The sequence below is a fragment of the Rutidosis leptorrhynchoides genome, chromosome 6, assembly GCF_046630445.1.
Source record: "Rutidosis leptorrhynchoides isolate AG116_Rl617_1_P2 chromosome 6, CSIRO_AGI_Rlap_v1, whole genome shotgun sequence".
NCBI classification, from domain to species: Eukaryota; Viridiplantae; Streptophyta; class Magnoliopsida; order Asterales; family Asteraceae; genus Rutidosis; species Rutidosis leptorrhynchoides.
The window spans coordinates 364,273,442-364,292,514 of record NC_092338.1 but is presented as its reverse complement, the minus strand read 5'-3'; the positions used below and the strand labels follow the sequence as shown (position 1 = coordinate 364,292,514).

The window sequence follows — 19,073 nt, the reverse complement described above, 5'->3', positions numbered from 1 at the left end:
TCTAAATCACGAAGTCCAATATTCGGATATATTGAGTCAAAATAATTTCTTAACCCGTTGCGTAAAATAGCATTTGGGTTCCCCGCAATATATGCGTCAAAGTAAACACATCGTAACTTATGGGTTTCCCAATGTGATATCCCCCATCTTTCAAACGAAAGTCTCTTATAAACCAAGACATTCTTGGAACGTTCTTCGAATGTCTTACAAACTGATCTCGCCTTAAATAGTTGTGCCGAGGAATTCTGGCCGACTCTAGACAAGATTTCATCAATCATGTCTCCGGGTAGGTCTCTTAAAATATTGGGTTGTCTATCCATTTTGTGTTTTTATACTGTAAAATAGACAAGAGTTAGATTCATAAAAAAAAATACTTATTAATACAAGCAATTTTTACATATATCATAAAGCATAAGAACACTATATTACATATATTACACCACACGAATACAACTATCTTATTCCGACTCGCTCGTTTCTTCTTCTTCGGTTTTGGTTCGTTTTGCCAAGTTTCTAGGGATATATGATGTTCCCCTAATACGAGCCGTCGTTGTCCACATTGGTTTAGAAAAACCTGGTGGTTTAGAGGTTCCCGGGTCATTGTTATAACTTAAGGACTTCGGGGGTTGACGATACATATAAAGTTCATCGGGGTTGGAATTAGATTTCTCTATTTTTATGCCCTTTCCCTTATTATTTTCTTTTGCCTTTTTAAATTCAGTTGGGGTAATTTCTATAACATCATTGGAATTCTTGTCGGAATCCGATTCATCGGAGAATTGGTAATCCTCCCAATATTTTGCTTCCTTGGCGGAAACACCATTGACCATAATTAACCTTGGTCGGTTGGTTGAGGATTCTCTTTTACTTAACCGTTTTATTATTTCCCCCACCGGTTCCGATTCTTCTTCCGGTTCCGATTCTTCTTCCGGTTCCGATTCTTCTTCCGGTTCCGACTCTTCGGGAACTTGTGAATCAGTCCACGAATCATTCCAATTTACATTTGACTCTTCATTATTATTAGGTGAGTCAATGGGACTTGTTCTAGAGGTAGACATCTATCACATAATATCAAACACGTTAAGAGATTAATATATCACATAATATTCACATGTTAAAAATATATAGTTTCCAACAAAATTTGTTAAGCAATCATTTTTCAAGTAAACACGGTCGAAGTCCAAACTCACTAATGCATCCTAACAAACTCGATAAGACACACTAATGCAAAATTCTGGTTCTCTAAGACCAACGCTCGGATACCAACTGAAATGTCCCGTTCTTATTGATTAAAACGTTCCATATTAATTGATTTCGTTGCGAGGTTTTGACCTCTATATGAGACGTTTTTCAAAGACTGCATTCATTTTAAAACAAACCATAACCTTTATTTCATCAATAAAGGTTTAAAAAGCTTTACGTAGATTATCAAATAATGATAATCTAAAATATCCTGTTTACACATGACCATTACATAATGGTTTACAATACAAATATGTTACAACAAAATAAGTTTCTTGAATGCAGTTTTTACACAATATCATACAAGCATGGACTCCAAATCTCGTCCTTATTTAAGTATGCGACAGCGGAAGCTCTTAATAATCACCTGAGAATAAACATGCTTAAAACGTCAACAAAATGTTGGTGAGTTATAGGTTTAACCTATATATATCAAATCATAATAATAGACCACAAGATTTCATATTTCAATACACATCCCATACATAGAGATAAAAATCATTCATATGGTGAACACCTGGTAACCGACATTAACAAGATGCATATATAAGAATATCCCCATCATTCCGGGACACCCTTCGGATATGATATAAATTTCGAAGTACTAAAGCATCCGGTACTTTGGATGGGGTTTGTTAGGCCCAATAGATCTATCTTTAGGATTCGCATCAATTAGGGTGTCTGTTCCCTAATTCTTAGATTACCAGACTTAATAAAAAGGGGCATATTCGATTTCGATAATTCAACCATAGAATGTAGTTTCACGTACTTGTGTCTATTTTGTAAATCATTTATAAAACCTGCATGTATTCTCATCCCAAAAATATTAGATTTTAAAAATGGGACTATAACTCACTTTCACAGATTTTTACTTCGTCGGGAAGTAAGACTTGGCCACTGGTTGATTCACGAACCTATAACAATATATACATATATATCAAAGTATGTTCAAAATATATTTACAACACTTTTAATATATTTTGATATTTTAAGTTTATTAAGTCAGCTGTCCTCGTTAGTAACCTACAACTAGTTGTCCACAGTTAGATGTACAGAAATAAATCGATAAATATTATCTTGAATCAATCCACGACCCAGTGTATACGTATCTCAGTATTGATCACAACTCAAACTATATATATTTTGGAATCAACCTCAACCCTGTATAGCTAACTCCAACATTCACATATAGAGTGTCTATGGTTGTCCGAAATATATATAGATGTGTCGACATGATAGGTCGAAACATTGTATACGTGTCTATGGTATCTCAAGATTACATAATATACAATACAAGTTGATTAAGTTATGGTTGGAATAGATTTCTTACCAATTTTCACGTAGCTAAAATGAGAAAAATTATCCAATCTTATTTTACCAATAACTTCTTCATTTTAAATCCGTTTTGAGTGAATCAAATTGCTATGGTTTCATATTGAACTATATTTTATGAATCTAAACAGAAAAATTATAGGTTTATAGTCGGAAAAATAAGTTACAATTCGTTTTTGTAAAGGTAGTCATTTCAGTCGAAAGAACGACGTCTAGATGACCATTTTAGAAAACATACTTCTACTTTGAGTTTAACCATAATTTTTGGATATAGTTTCATGTTCATAATAAAAATCATTTTCTCAGAATAACAACTTTTAAATCAAAGTTTATCATAGTTTTTAATTAACTAACCCAAAACAGCCCGCGGTGTTACTACGACGGCGTAAATCCGATTTTTACGGTGTTTTTCGTGTTTCCAGGTTTTAAATCATTAAGTTAGCATATCATATAGATATAGAACATGTGTTTAGTTGATTTTAAAATTCAAGTTAGAAGGATTAACTTTTGTTTGCGAACAAGTTTAGAATTAACTAAACTATGTTCTAGTGATTACAAGTTTAAACCTTCGATTAAGATAGCTTTATATGTATGAATCGAATGATGTTATGAACATCATTACTACCTTAAGTTCCTTGGATAAACCTACTGAAAAAGAGAAAAATGGATCTAGCTTCAACGGATCCTTGGATGGCTCGAAGTTCTTGAAGCAGAATCATGACACGAAAACAAGTTCAAGTAAGATCATCACTTGAAATAAGATTGTTATAGTTATAGAAATTGAACCAAAGTTTGAATATGATTTTTACCTTGTATTAGAATGATAACCTACTGTAAGAAACAAAGATTTCTTGAGGTTGGATGATCACCTTAAAAGATTGAAAGTGAGCTAGCAAACTTGAAAGTATTCTTGATTTTATGTAACTAGAACTTGTAGAATATATGAAGAACACTTAGAACTTGAAGATAGAACTTTAGAGAGATCAATTAGATGAAGAAAATTGAAGAATGAAAGTGTTTGTAGGTGTTTTTGGTCGTTGGTGTATGGATTAGATATAAAGGATATGTAATTTTATTTTCATGTAAATAAGTCATGAATGATTACTCATATTTTTGTAATTTTATGAGATATTTCATGCTAGTTGCCAAATGATGGTTCCCACATGTGTTAGGTGACTCACATGGGCTGCTAAGAGCTGATCATTGGAGTGTATATACTAATAGTATGTACATCTAAAAGCTGTGTATTGTACGAGTACGAATACGGGTGCATACGAGTAGAATTGTTGATGAAACTGAACGAGGATGTAATTGTAAGCATTTTTGTTAAGTAGAAGTATTTTGATAAGTGTCTTGAAGTCTTTCAAAAGTGTATGAATACATATTAAAACACTACATGTATATACATTTTAACTGAGTCGTTAAGTCATCGTTAGTCGTTACATGTAAATGTTGTTTTGAAACCTTTAGGTTAACGATCTTGTTGAATGTTGTTAACCCATTGTTTATTATAACAAATGAGATGTTAAGTTGTTATATTATCATGATATTATGATATATAATATATCTCAGTATGATGTATATACAGTTAAATGTCGTTACAACGATAATCGTTACATATATGTCTCGTTTCGAAATCATTAAGTTAGTAGTCTTATTTTTACATATGTATTTCATTGTTAATACACTTAATAATATATTTACTTATCATTTAACATAATTAACCAAGTGTATCAATATCTTAATATGATTCATATGTACCTAGTAAGACGTTGTTATAACGATAATCGTTATATATATCGCTTTCGAGTTTCTTAAATTAATAGTCTCATTTTTATGTATATAACTCATTGTTAAAATACCTAATGAGATACATACTTATAATAAAAACATGTTTACTATATATATAACCATATATATGTCATCGTATAGTTTTTACAAGTTTTAACGTTCGTGAATCACCGGTCAACTTGGGTGGTCAATTGTCTATATGAAACATATTTCAATTAATCAAGTCTTAACAAGTTTGATTGCTTAACATGTTGAAAACATTTAATCATGTAAATATCACTCTCAATTAATATATATAAACATGGAAAAGTTCGGGTCACTACATAAGGTGCCACCCTAGGGGTTAGTGGTGTGAGGTGTTAAGTGCCCTAATGGATGTTATGAACACCGATGGCGTTTTCGCGAGCGTCGTTCCCTTGTACTATTGGTCGACCATGGTTACTTGTGTTGTAAGCGTACTATATCATTTCGAGTTATATTATTATGCGGTTGTTGCTAGCTTGTGGTATTGGAGATTATAGCTTGTTAATGTGACGATAAGCTATTTTTGTTGCTAACATGTTTGCGGTTTGTGTAAGTATATGCAAGTAGGTATAATTATATATGTATTCGTATAATTATTGCATTCACTAAGCTTTGCTTACCCTCTCGTTGTTTACCATTTTATAGGTTCGGTTTTGGACAAGGGTAAGGGCATCGTATTGGACTAGAGATCCCGCTTGATACTAGGGGACGCTTTTGGCTTTAGTAGCTCTTGGAGTTTGACCGGTAGTTGGGTAGTTTAATCCCAAACGCCATGCTCATTGTGTAGTTTGGAACTTAAACTTTTTGGTGGTCGAAACTCTAAACTTGTATTAAACTTGTATTTTGGGTCGTGTGGGCCCCGCTTGTAAAACACCATTTTTAGTATTGATTCGTGTTAGTTTTACATATATAAGTTTGTTGTGAAAAGCGTTCGGTCTAAATGTGTCGGGAAGTCGAAGATCTTTTCGCGAAAAATGGACATTTTGATCAGAACTGTCTCAGGCCTTGTGCGCGCCGCGCACAGGCAGTGGTGCGCGCCGCGCACCCTCCAGATCAGTTTTAAATAATTTTTTTTTTATTCCGCGTTTTTGGTTGGTTAACGGGTTGGGTTATTACAGTACTCCGAAACGAAACTACCATCGTAGTAAACGTTGAACGAAGCAATCATGGAGGGAGTTTTTTTGTTTGAGTTGTTTGAGTTTGAGTTTGAGAAAGAAGAAGATGAATAATGGTGTATTTAAGTTGTGAATGGTTGTTTATATAGAGAATGAAAAACTAGCCGTTTTTTAAAAAAACGGTTCATTTTATAGCCGTTTGAGTTTGAATTTTTTTTTATTTTAAAATATAAATAATAATAATAATAATAATAATAATAATAATAATAATAATAATAATAATAATAAATAAGAATAATAAAATAATTAATATTGGAAGTGGGGTCAATGTGGTGGGTGTAATGGATGTTAGTGAATGTGGTTGGGAATGTGGTTGGAAGAAGCTGCTGAGGTGGCGCTGATGTGGCATCAATGTGGTTCCATGATGGGTGTCATGGATAAGAGTGATCTTAGTTCAAAAGTTGGCTCGAATGGGAGACATGGTTTGAGGCGTTGCGTGCTAGCAAGGATATGAAAAACAAGTTATATGTCATTATCGTGGTTTCTTAATGGCATATATGGAGATATCGCAACGCGACGATTTTTTATCCAAATACGGTGAAGAAGAGCTTTTTATTTGATTCTATTCGTATTGTAACGTTTCGGTGGATTTGTAGTAGGAGTTCATGTAAGCTTAATTGGAACTTATGGCTCGTAAAGCCTCTATAAGGTAGGTGTTGACGGCTTTAAGTCGCCGTTTTGTTTTTGGTTGTATCTTTTTCCTTTCCTAGTTTCTTGCAAGGAAGGGTGGTATATATATAAAAAAAAAATTAGTTGTTCAAAAAAAAAAATATTAATAATTAAAAAATATCACTATTTACAATAATAATACGGATGATTATCATATGTATTTTATTAGAAAAGTAATTATCTATTTACAACTAATAGATAATACTCCGTAACGGAGTTATCCCATCAAGATTTGAACACTCAAATATAAAACGTATCATTGATTTAATTTTTGAAAGCTTTTTAAAAAATATTAAACTAAGTTATCGATCAAGACATATAAAATGATTTATTTGTGTAAGCATAGCTATATTGAATTATGATTTATCCAACATCAAAAAATATTAATTTATAATTTACTGTTATGGGTCATATCTTGATTAAATTCCGTTACGTGTCATTTTAAAAAAAAATTCGTCATTTTCTTTTTAAATTAATTTTATATTCTTTTCCTACAAATCGTTATATTAATATTAATATTATTATTAATTATTGACAACAATCAATATGTACAATCATTTATATTCGTAACTGATTATATTTTAATTGTCATATATCATACTTGTATTAATTAACAAAATAATAATGCAGTAAAAAATATATATATGCACCAGGAAAGGTATGTAAAACTTTTAGAAGATATATTATCTAAATAAAAAATATATTATTTAAATATTAAATACACATTTATTAAAAATATTAAAATACTGAAATAAGATTGGTTATCAAAACCCCGCTTCATATAGATATAATAAAAGATATTAAGATAAAATAAGATTTAATACTTATTTTATATGTAATTTAAAAACGCCATGCAAAATACGGGTTCTTCCATGGGCTCTTCCATAAAAGATTCTCATATAACGATTATATTTTACTTACGTTTTTTTCATATTTCTAATTATTGTTTACATTTGATCGACAATATATGTAATTGTCGTTAATTCTAACGATTCCAAAAACTTATATTTACAATTTCCGTCCAATTGATGAACTCATAAAACTAGTTATATATATATAATGAAAAAGATTGATGGACTCTAATTAAATACACACTAGTCTAAATCCAATCCAATATAATTAAGATAGAACCCTAAATAAGGAAATTAGGAAAGTGAGATGACATAGATTTGTAGGGTAAATAAATTATTTGGAAAGCATAGGTTATATTTGTGAAAACACTAAAAATAGACCATTGATGTAACAACTTGACTAAATTTTATTTTAGACAAAAGTATACTACAAAAGAAAAACATTGATGTAGCCACATGCCCACATTATAAATTACGGACTATATTTTATTATATTCTCTAACTTTATGTTTGGGTGGTATATTAACCTATCAATCAAATTAAATACACACTCAATCATGATAGGGACACAGAAACAACAAGATCCACCACTATTTAGCCATGCAATCAACTGTTGTACAATATGCAGCAATAGTTATGTCATCACAACCATGATTATAATGAGTGAGAAAATAATCCTCTAATTTGTGCCTCAAAAATCTTGAACCCTTTCAAGTTTAAAGTTCCATCATTTTCCACCTTCAAAGTCAATTGTTGCAAGAGTATCATGTTTTGGTTGTATACCACGACCAATGTCATAAATGGGCTTACAAAACCATCTTTTAAACATGTCTTATATTATAAGCTTGATCTCTAAATCTCTAAATGTATCATCATTCTATAATAACTTAACTTAATCGTGTAGCTAAATGTGGTACCACGTGCATAAATAAGTGTACATAGAGTACGGTGGTCATGTTTGATTAGAATTTAATAGACTTATTTGGTATGAAACTTAATACAGAGAGATTGATAGTCTATTTAAAAATTATTACATAAGAATCATCAGCTTAATAAAAGAATTCAAATAAGTGTGAATTTCTATTTAAGTTTCAATTTTTAAAAATATCTATTACAGGGTATTAATTATTTTTCAACATGGTTAATTTGATAATTCAATAATTCAAACGATTATTTAATGAATAGAACAAACAATAATTATTTATTGATCACTTATTGTAGACCTCGTATATACATCCTAGCAATTGAAGTTTCAACTTAATAAATAATAAAAAATAAAAATAAAAACATGGCCTAAGTTCAATAGTGGTACTTAGAGATGACAATGGATCGAATATGAATCGATGGTGCCGTATTAATACGCATATTCATTTAGTTTTTATTCATTCATATTCATTTAATTTCAGTTTATCCATTCATATTCACTGGATTAAACAGGTTAATGAATATTCATTAGATATTAAAAAAATGTTATAACATTGTCCTATGCAATGAACATAAAAATGTAGTATAACAAAAATGTATATAACATGAAATAATTAAAATATATCCAAAAAAATGTATATTTTTTGTCGAAAATAGAACAAACTAGTTTTCGAACCTTCGCTTCGCGTCGGGGGTTCGGTTTTCAATGTATTTTATAGTGTTTAGTTTGTAAAATTATTTCGTAGCTAACGATCATGACGTTGAAGCGCAACTCGAGTCGAACTAAAAGGTATAACCCGTCAAAGATTTAAATGTTATTTTAAAATAACAATATATGTGTATCTCCGCGTTTCGCTATGTAATTGTTGACTTTTCAAAATATAACGCAATTAAGTCGTTATCTTATATTAACACTTCGTATGATTTAAGAGTAGAAGATTTACTGAGATATATCTAAAAATCACTAAATAATTAAAAAAAATAATAAAACCCATATGTGTTTGTTGTTAATAGATGAAAATAGTTATGGGGCCTGCGAGTGAAAAATCAACGTGTATGAAAAGTACCTCAAATATTTTGCGTTTTTTAAAAAGTGTCTGTTTTGCGTATGGTTAGTGATATTATGTTCGTAAATTTATTTCGAGTTTAACGATGGTGCCGGAAAAATTTAACTCGTTGCGAGCGAGAATATATGACCCGCTGAATATTTGAGTAAAGTTTATTTAAGATTTTTATGAAAATGTTGTTTTGACACTTTACCCCCTTGTTCTGGGGGTCGATTTTAATTTTTGAACAGGATCGATTTTATATATATATGGGCAGGATCAATGGGAAAGTAACCAATCGGGGGAAGCAATTTTTTTTTCCTTTTTTGGAATTATTTTTTCCCGGCATCAAGATCACACGAAAATATGAACATTTAGAAAAGACACTTCATGATGAATGTTATTATTTAGGCGGGAAAACGATCGACAAAAATAACATTCAAGATAATATTGTTCGTGAAGAATGTGAACGTTTTTTTCATGTTTTGTGAAGTAAAATTTAGCCCGATTTAGAGTTTAGGGTTTTGGGTTTTATGTTTTGGGTTTATTCCATAAACCCAAAACACCAAACCCTAAAGCCTAAACCCTAAACCCTAAACTCTAAACCGTTCGTGTTAAAAACTCAATCTAAATCCTAAATCTAAACCCTAAACCCTAAATTTTTAAACCCTAATATCTAAACCCTATAAACCCTAATATCTAAACCCTAATATCTAAAACCTCAACATACGCTCGAAAAACAAGATAATTGTTATATATTACTTCTTCGAGCGTTTTTCCGCCAAAATAAAAACATTTATCACAAAGTGTCTTTATTACATGTTCATATTTTCATCCAATCTATAATATTCGTGAACAAAGTTTTTTCAAAAACAGAAAAAAAAAAATTGTTTCCCCCGGCTTCCCCTGATCCTACCAAAATATTATATATATATATATATATATATATGTGTGTGTGTGTGTGTGTGTGTGTGTGTGTGTGTGTGTGTGTGTATTTCATGCGTTAATGAATATATATCCGTAGATGAAACTTTTCATTCATATCCATATCTATATAGGTTCATCCATATTCGTATTCACATCCATTTAAGTTCATCCATATTATGACGAAACGGGTGAATCGGGTAGCCATCAACATCCCCGATACTAGAGAGAAAACCCATCCTCATCCTAATAAAAATCTAAATGGATCAAAATCTTCAAAGTTCAAACTCTTGAAGTACAAATTCTACTAGCAAAGTCTGATTGAGGTCTCCGAATCTTGAAGTTTTAAGGTACATTATACATGTAAAGCAACTTTCAAGGTGAGAGGCATTGACTCAATCTTTAAAGTACAACTTTTATTGCATTGTGTACTAGTCAAATAACATTATTACACAATTCAAAGGACATGTACCATCAAGTCATAATTGAAAAAACAAGCCAAAACAGAATTGCACTAATGTCTATCAAAACACAGGGCAACCACAACCACACTCACCAAGTAACAATAACAATAATACTATGTGAATGTAGCCAGAAAATATTGAAAGTGAAAGCAGTGTGGTACTCTGAAGATGCCATTGAAATGGGTTGTCAGCCCCCCATGTGACATTACAATGTGGACCTCTACTTTTCATGTCCACCCTCAAACTAAACCAAGTGAACAAACCAAACAAAACAAGCCCTAAACCATCCCTCAAATCAAATTTCATTCATTCTCACTTACTTTATATTTTCTTCATCTATCTATTAACCTATTATTTTGAACACGAACACCATACACAATGGGGCGTGGTATTAGCTTTTTTTTTCCTTTCCCTCATATGACATAAAAAAAACGCCACCATAGTGCATTATTGTTCGATTTAGAGCAGTGCTTCGTTCATTTTTCGACAGAAGAATATGAAGCATTTTTTTTATTACTTTTCCGTTCGTTTTCACTGAACTTTTAATCATATTAGGAAATCACACAGCCAACTAACAAACCTCCTCATAATATTTACCAATATGCCTCTTTAAAAAATCACATTGTCATGTCAAAGTGATACAACCCTAAAAATACCTAAAATAACTTTGCGCCAGTCACCGTGGCAAAAGGTCTTAAAATACCAACAATAACGAGGTTGAATGTTAATAATCATTCAACTACCATAGGATAAAGGGAGTCGTTTCTCTAACAGTGAACACTTATAATACTAATGTAGAATTTTCACTACACAAGATATAAAACTCACTAAAGAAAGCCTGAATTTTTACGTATGAGTTTTGTTAAACTAAGTTATAGACAAAAGTGTCAAAGCATTAAAGAATGACCAAAACACAGCTTTACCCAACGACAATCATACCTCAAAAATCTGTTACCCTTTTGGATCCCAATCCTTTTAGTATCAAACCTTGAATCTACCATCTGTATCCACACACATACATAACAACTCATCACCCTAAATAAGTACTAAAAGGCAAAAACCAGTTTGCACATGCTTGTACTTCAAAGTATTATAGCTAGTGACAAACTTGATCAGAAAAAATGACAATAGCAGTAACATGCAAATGAAAATTCACATTAGTAAAAAAAGTTGATAACCACTGCCCTTTTTCTTTTGATTTGTTATATGCATGGTTCAATGAGTGTTTGGTTGTAAAGGGGGGTCCAAAAGCACATAGTTTAAAGAGAAGGGTACAAAAGTAAACAAAGATACCCTACTCTCATAAAAGCAGTTCTTCAATCTATCCTTGTTTTATATGTATTGCATAGCGCATATTATGTATAGTTGTAGTAAGTAGTATGGGGAGGGAGATGGTATTGAAGATGATGACAATGAAGTCTTGATTTAAGTCTTTTTTCTCCTAATAGTTTCTTTTTTGTTGTTGTTGGTGTTTTCCCCTTTGAGTATATCCTGCATCTACTCCTGCAACAAATAATAAAAATGGATTAAAAAAGACTTAAACATAATTATTCAACAATCAAGGAAACCAATAAAGATGTGTAACATGATTTGATATATTATTGTGTGTTAAACCTTAAGTATTGACCAAGTGTTTTTAAATTTTAGGACCACATGTATTACCAGTACTTCTGAAAAACTTGCATTTATAAGATGATCAAATGGGACCCAACACGGATTCGTTCGAAAGAGAGATGGGTGAACCATTAACTATGCACTTGTATGTTCAAATATTAATGAAGGCGTGTGCAACGTACATAATACGAGTATATTATGTACAAAAGATGGACCCCACCATCAGCGAAATTGGGTAATGTTGTTGTATGTACAAAAGTTAGAGATGCTCTTACCAAGAAAGATTAAAAAAGATCCATGATCACCATTGAAGAGTTGAAGATCACCTACATTTCAATGGCTTCTTGCCAAGAAATTAAAACATCTAGTCAATATATCTTGTAACTAATCAAAATTTGACACGCCTAATAATAATAATCATAAACATTATTATAATTTCATAAATCATACTAAAGAATAAAAAAAGTGAGACCGACAAAAAGTTGCAAGCTTCAACACACTATGTAAAAACAATAAACGGTTATAGTAAGGTTTATATTATACCTTGGCATTTAGAAGTAACATTCATTGATTTTGCAGCACCAAAATCAATTTCAGGTACATCAGTTGAAAAAATAGTCTCGTTAGTAGCAGCCAATTTTGTTGGTGAAGCAAACAAGTTATCAGGGAGCGCATGTTCTAAGCTGCTAGTTAAACAAAAGAAATATAACACGCTCAGAGAAAGAAAAAAAACATGTTTTTTATTAAAAAAAACTTGAACGAAGAACTTGTGTTATCAAAATCTTAGGGAACGGAAACCTTTCGATCTTCTCGGTTTCATTCTGATCAGAGCTTTCTTCCTTTGCATCTAGTTGCACATTTGGGCCAGATTCATCACTTACAGAATTCAAGCTATCTTGGTTGCTAATAAATGCTGCATCACATGTTGCAAATTAATATAAGTTATCAATTATAGTCGGGGGGGGGGGGGGGGGGGGGGGGGGGGGGTGGGAGTACAAAAAAATTGACATAAAAAGTATATTATTACCTCCAGTAACAAGTTCATCATTGTTGCCATTAGGTGAAACCATTTGGTTATTATAAGTTGGTGAAGGAATAGCAACGCCTAGCGATAAACTCCGTTGCAACTGATGATGATTTTTTAGGTCTGATAACTGCAAATTCATCAATCTTCTGTCTTGAAATTCAATTGCTTGTTGTAATTCGCGCTCCTCTAACTTTCTTCTTAGCATCATATCATGATTAAACATTCTAGCACCTGTTAGGAGATGCATTTAAAGATTAAACACTCTAAAACAGAAGTAATACTCCGTATTAATTAGTAATGATATAAGAGTTATAATGTGAGTACAATGTATATTAATAGGCGTCCAAGACGGTGTGCAGAGTGTGGCGGTGTGCGCAGTGTGCAACCGCATAGGGCCCCAAATTTTTTAGGGTCCCAAATTTTGTAAGACCTATTTATTATATATATACATACATTTAACTAGTTTCATAAATAAAATCACAAAAATTCTTTTATCAAAAAATTATATTTCGTCATATTACATTAGCTTTGTCCATTAATGATTTCTAAGCTTACAATGAATAGTATGTGGCCCATTTGCTTATTAAAGATTTAATTTCATCATATTATGTTAGTTATGTTCGTTTGTGGCCCAAAAATATATATTTTATTTACAATGATTTCTTAAGCCTAATAACATTAATAAACAAATAACCTGAATAAAAAAATGCAAGGTGGGTAGTTTCATTTAAAACTTAATTTTAGTACAGTGGGATGAAAACTATCTGTGAATAAACATTTTGTTATTGTTGCAGTGGCGATTCAAGAAACAAAACTCAATGGGGACCCAAATCTTTTTTCCAATACTAATTATATTTGAATGCTAGTTAATGGTTGTTTACCTGAAATTTTTTTGATAAATATATAAGGTTTAATAGTTAAAAATAGTAGTGTCATATAGAATTTGAAGAGTATAGTGGTTGTTTATTTAACAAAACTACAAGCTCTAAAAATATATGGGTCGTGTATATAAATTTAATGGTGTCCCGTACAATTAAAAGAATACTTTGCAATAAAAAATTTCAAACTAGTGGTGTCCCGTGATCCCACGGGCTTAAATGTAGAATCGCCATAGTAAGGTTGCTTTGAGAAGTCCTATTTATACATATTTTAGTATTATTATATTATTATATATATGTATTAAAAACTTTAACGTTGAGGACTCCGAAAAAAGTCGTGAAACAAGTGGTTGCTTTAGGAGTAGTCGGTTCGCAAATTGGATCGAATAACCTTACAAGGGCCCATTTTATATCTCAAACAGGGCCTCAAAATGAGACGGTCCTGAAATATATGTTAAAGAACTCACCAAAGGGTATGTGATCGAATGGTTCGGCGGATTCAAGTGCAGTTGGACTCAAACAACCAGAAAAATCTCCTCTTTCCATATGTTGTTGATGCTTCCTACAAAAATACGGAAAGAATTCAATTACAATTAATGAAGGAGATATTAAAAGATAAATTAGAACAAAATTACAGTCAGCATTAGACATACTTGTCGGGTATTTTTCCCTTCTCTTTATACGGTTTAACAAGCACACGTGAATCGCATACAAAGTGTGGGTTTCCCTTAGCTAAAATCGCTTTCACAGTTTCCGGAAGCATAAATGTGACAAACCCGAACATCCGTTTTTGCTGATACGGGATCCTTACATCTTGAACTGGTCCAAACATACTTCATAAAATTGAACAAATATTTAATTATTAATTAACAAAAATTAAGTAAATATGTGTGTGAGCAAAGGTTGTCGATTACAAAATCAGAAAGCTTAAAACATAGAGAAAATTGTAATTAATTACCTGAAATAATTCGAAACATCTTCCTCTTTAAATGTGCTATCAGCTGGAAATGTCAAATAAATCTGTCTAGAGCTCGAATTCGGATTCCCAAAACCAATTGGGCCAAAATCACTCCGATCGGGTCGACACCGACCAAACTTATGAAACTCATCACCCATCATCAACGCAGCTGCCGTTGATCTAAAAAATACAATCCCAACACTAAGATATAGTAATCCTTACATCTTCACTAATTTTAAAAACCACAAAAGCTTTTATAAACACAAGCCCATCCCAGTTGGGAAAATGTAGTATAAATAAAGGCAATAAAACATGTCCCAAAGACAACAAAGAAAACACCACTTTTATCCACAAACAAGCAAAGATTCCTTTTTTCTTTTTCCATCCATTTCAACAAGAAAACCCAACATCATAAACCAAATTATGACCATTAAAGCATAATCTTTTCTTCACATATATAACTACACAATAGTTATACTCTTCCACTTTTTCCTCATATCAAAAACATAGACTCATTAAAAAATAAATAAAGTTTCAATTTTTCCTCTCTTTTTTGCATAATAATTAAAATTATTACTACCCCATGATTAAAAAAAGTGATAAAATAAATATAATAAAAACCTCTTCCCTCTTTTCATTATACCAAAAAATAAATAAATCATATATCTAAGACATAACCAATAAAGTTTGAATCTTTCTTACTTTTCATGCATAATTACTACAACCCACATTATACAGTAAAAATAAAAAAAATAAAAATAAAAAGAATACTTTTTTACCTAGGATTCTCATTAAGGAAGTTGTTCATGCATCTATTGAAAGGAAAATGAGGAACACCACCACCACCACCAGCAGCCGCCGCAGTCATGGCTGCAATTCTTTGTTGTTGCTGTTGAATCGCTTTAAAACGAAGTAATTCTTCAAACCCATCAACTTTTCCGCTCGGTGAACCGGCTAACCCGATCGGACCGGTCGGAGAGCTTGAATCGGCCAACCCTAATTCCTCACCAAAACCACCACCATGAACAAACTTACAAGAATTCCCATTTTTACAAAACCCTTTCGCAAAATACATGCACGGTCTCCAACCACCAAACCCACCGTTTCCATCATCGCCGGCGAGAAAAACATCGTTAACTGAGCAACTCCGGCGATGTAAATGATGATGATGATGGTGTATGTCAGACATTGGGTCATTATTAAACTCCATATTACTATTATTTGGTTCATCAAAGAACTGTAGGCTTTGGTTATTGTCGGAAAACTCATCGGTATAAAATGACGAACCGGAAGAACCACCGCCGTTATTGTTGACAACGGCGGCGTAAGAAGCCGGACGAGGACTGGCGCGGTGGTGGTGGGACCATGGGGAACTAGGGGAAGTAGGGTTATTTAAGTGATGAAAACCATTATTTGGGATGATGATTTGAGGGGTGTTTCTTGGTGTAGATGAAGTGTTTGATGAAATGTCTAAGAAAGATTTAGCTTGTTTTATAACGGAAATAAGAAGATTTTCAGGACCAAAAGCTAACCTTATCATCTCATTATCACCTTGATCTTGTATCAGTATATAACCCATGATTTTTGAAGCGTTTTCTGGATCTAATTTTTGGATTCTTGACATCACCATTTTAGTAGCTTCAAGTGTATCCATGGTGTTGATAGTGTTTGTTTTCTTTTTATATATTTAATTATTATTCGTAATTTGTAATTTTGTATAGAATTATTGTATAAGAAATAAGAAAATAGAAAAAACAGTCACTCTCAGTGACTATACAAGACCACCATATTTGTTTTGGTTAAACTCTCTCTCTCTAGAAAAATGAATGGCTTTTAGAGAGAGAGTAATAAAAAGGTTGGTTTTTTTATGGGTTTTGTTTGGATATTTTGAACAGTGAGTAAAAACCTAGACTTTAGTTACAGAGAGGTAGATTGGAGATATAGATATATAGATAGATACAAGCATAGTGATGTAGAGAGAGAGAGAGACATAGGAGAGAAAAATGGTGAACGGTTGGACTTGTTTTTGGGGATTAATGAAAGAGAAGATGAAAAAACGTACAAGTCTTTATGCATCGGTTACAAGTATTGTACATCAGCTGTAAAAGAAATGTACAAGTTTCCATGCGTTTGGTATAAGTGGTGCAAGTAAAAATTTGGATTGTTTTGCTGTAACCCACATATATGTTTAGAGTCAAAGGAAAGGTTTTGACCTTTGGGTCAAAATTTATGTATCAGATGTTATATAAGGAAAATAGAAAATGATATTTGGGAAATGAATCATGTGTTAAATATATATGGTTTTGAATTTACTCCGTAATATTTTATACTTTTATATACTTTATTTATCAAAATACAAAATGAAATGATGATAGTATGGTGTATAATGTAGTTGATGTATAAATGAAGGGTTATAATAATAAAAGACTCGTATTGATAGGGCAGTTAGTATTGCGAGGTTAGGTGCCTTAAAATTTGCAACCACAACTTTTGAAATGAGTGAAAACTTTGCAGAGGGGTTTTTGGGGCAGAGTAAAAGAAAGTAATTTGAAAAGAGAAAAAAAAAATGAAACTTTACTGAAAACATATACGGAGTATTTGTGAAAAACAATTTTTATATAAGGATCAAAATTCTCAAAAGTTAGAAATAATTGTGCCGTTGGTCCCTACATTTTATCCCAAAAAGCTAACAGCGTCCCTCAAGTTTTTTTTTGGCTTTCAGCATCCCTCTATTATCACTTTTTTTTTGTTTACGCATCCCTCCGTCAGTCAAACGTCATACTTGGACGTTAAGTACCATCACGTGCATGAAACGTGATGGGTATTTTGGTCCTTTTACAGATATAAGCATATTAAACCGTTTGAAAAGGTTGGTATCCACATTTAATTTACACACTCGCATTACATCCTCTCATTTTACACGATCAAAATCCACAAACCCTAAATCGATCAATCGATCGATCGAAGCAATGTCTTGGCAGATTCGCACACCTGATACCGATCCTAAGTCAATCAATGACATATACGGTATGTATTTCTATACTTTAATTTTTATTTTATTTTTTTGCAGACTTAGAACCCTAGAATCGAATGAAGCCTAATTTTAAGTTTACAAAATTAATTGCAGATTGTTACCCTGATTTGTTCACGATTATCTTACATCATGGTGGTTGTTTAATGAAAAAAGGTAGTGAACTAGTTTACAGTGGACAAACAACTTACATTGATTGTTTTGATGTAGATAAGTTTAAATTTTATCAATTTAAGCACGTATTAACAGAGTTGGGTTATGATCCTCAAGATCCTGTGGTATTGAGGTATCTGCAACCGAATACAGAGTTGAATGTTGGGTTACATCTGTTAGACAATGATGAAGATAGTTTTATGATGCTTACTTACATGGATAGTGATAATACTAGGGAGTTTAATGTCTATGTTGAGCATCCAAATAAAACTGGGAAGAGAGTACTTATTCAAGAAATTGATGAGAATGTTAGTGAAGGTAATGCAGGTAGTGAAGCTAGTGAAGGTAGTGAAGATGGTGATTATATTGAAACAGATGAGGATAATCAAATTGATGATGATGATGATGTAGACATGAGAGACTTCACCTTCAACATTGATAAAGACATTGAGTTTATAGGTAATGGTTCTAAGGTTTTCAACACAGAGGTTGTAGAAAATGAGGATGATCATGAGCTAGAAGAATTGAATATTGATGGGTTTGAGAGTTATGATTCTGAAAGTGATGAAGAAGCTTTAAGGAAGAAGAAAATTCGTGGGATAAGAGCACATGAGGAATCAAATGCAGAGATTGGAAAGACCTTTTTTTATTTAGGGCAAAAGTTTGAATCAAAAGTTGAGGTTAAGGAAGCAGTTTATTTGCATGCTATTGAAACAAGAAGGAAGCTTGTGTTTGTTAAAAATGATAAAAAAAAAAAATAAAATAAAATTAAGGTTAAATGTGGGCTTGTTACTAAACCAGAAGTTACTAAATCAGAAGCTGCTAATGGTGGTAGTCAAGAGTGTAACAAAGAAAGTGTAGGTCAAAAGTGTGGTGAGGGGCCCAGCAGAATAAAAACATGTGGTAAAAAAGGTAGTTTAGGTGGGAAAAGTAAAGACAAACATTTAAAGGGTAAAGACAAACAAGTCAA

At 32.1% G+C, this 19,073-nt stretch overlaps 1 protein-coding gene across 2 annotated transcripts; it reads right to left on the bottom strand.

Moving 5' to 3' along the window:
* Positions 1-11,368: 11,368 nt before the first annotated feature.
* Positions 11,369-16,613, bottom strand: LOC139852728 (zinc finger CCCH domain-containing protein 46-like). Of its 2 annotated transcripts, none has more exons than XM_071842056.1 (9): positions 15,699-16,613; positions 14,920-15,099; positions 14,615-14,794; positions 14,429-14,523; positions 13,084-13,314; positions 12,855-12,969; positions 12,600-12,742; positions 12,332-12,396; positions 11,369-11,945 (listed from the first exon to the last, which is right to left on the bottom strand). In XM_071842056.1, exons 1-8 carry the CDS (start codon positions 16,571-16,573, stop codon positions 12,383-12,385), a joined length of 1,833 nt encoding a protein of 610 aa, XP_071698157.1. In that variant the 5' UTR covers positions 16,574-16,613; the 3' UTR covers positions 11,369-11,945; positions 12,332-12,382. The 2 variants fall into 2 exon arrangements, with proteins under 2 accessions (XP_071698157.1, XP_071698158.1); XM_071842057.1 differs by having other exon boundaries at positions 12,600-12,739.
* Positions 16,614-19,073: the final 2,460 nt, after the last annotated feature.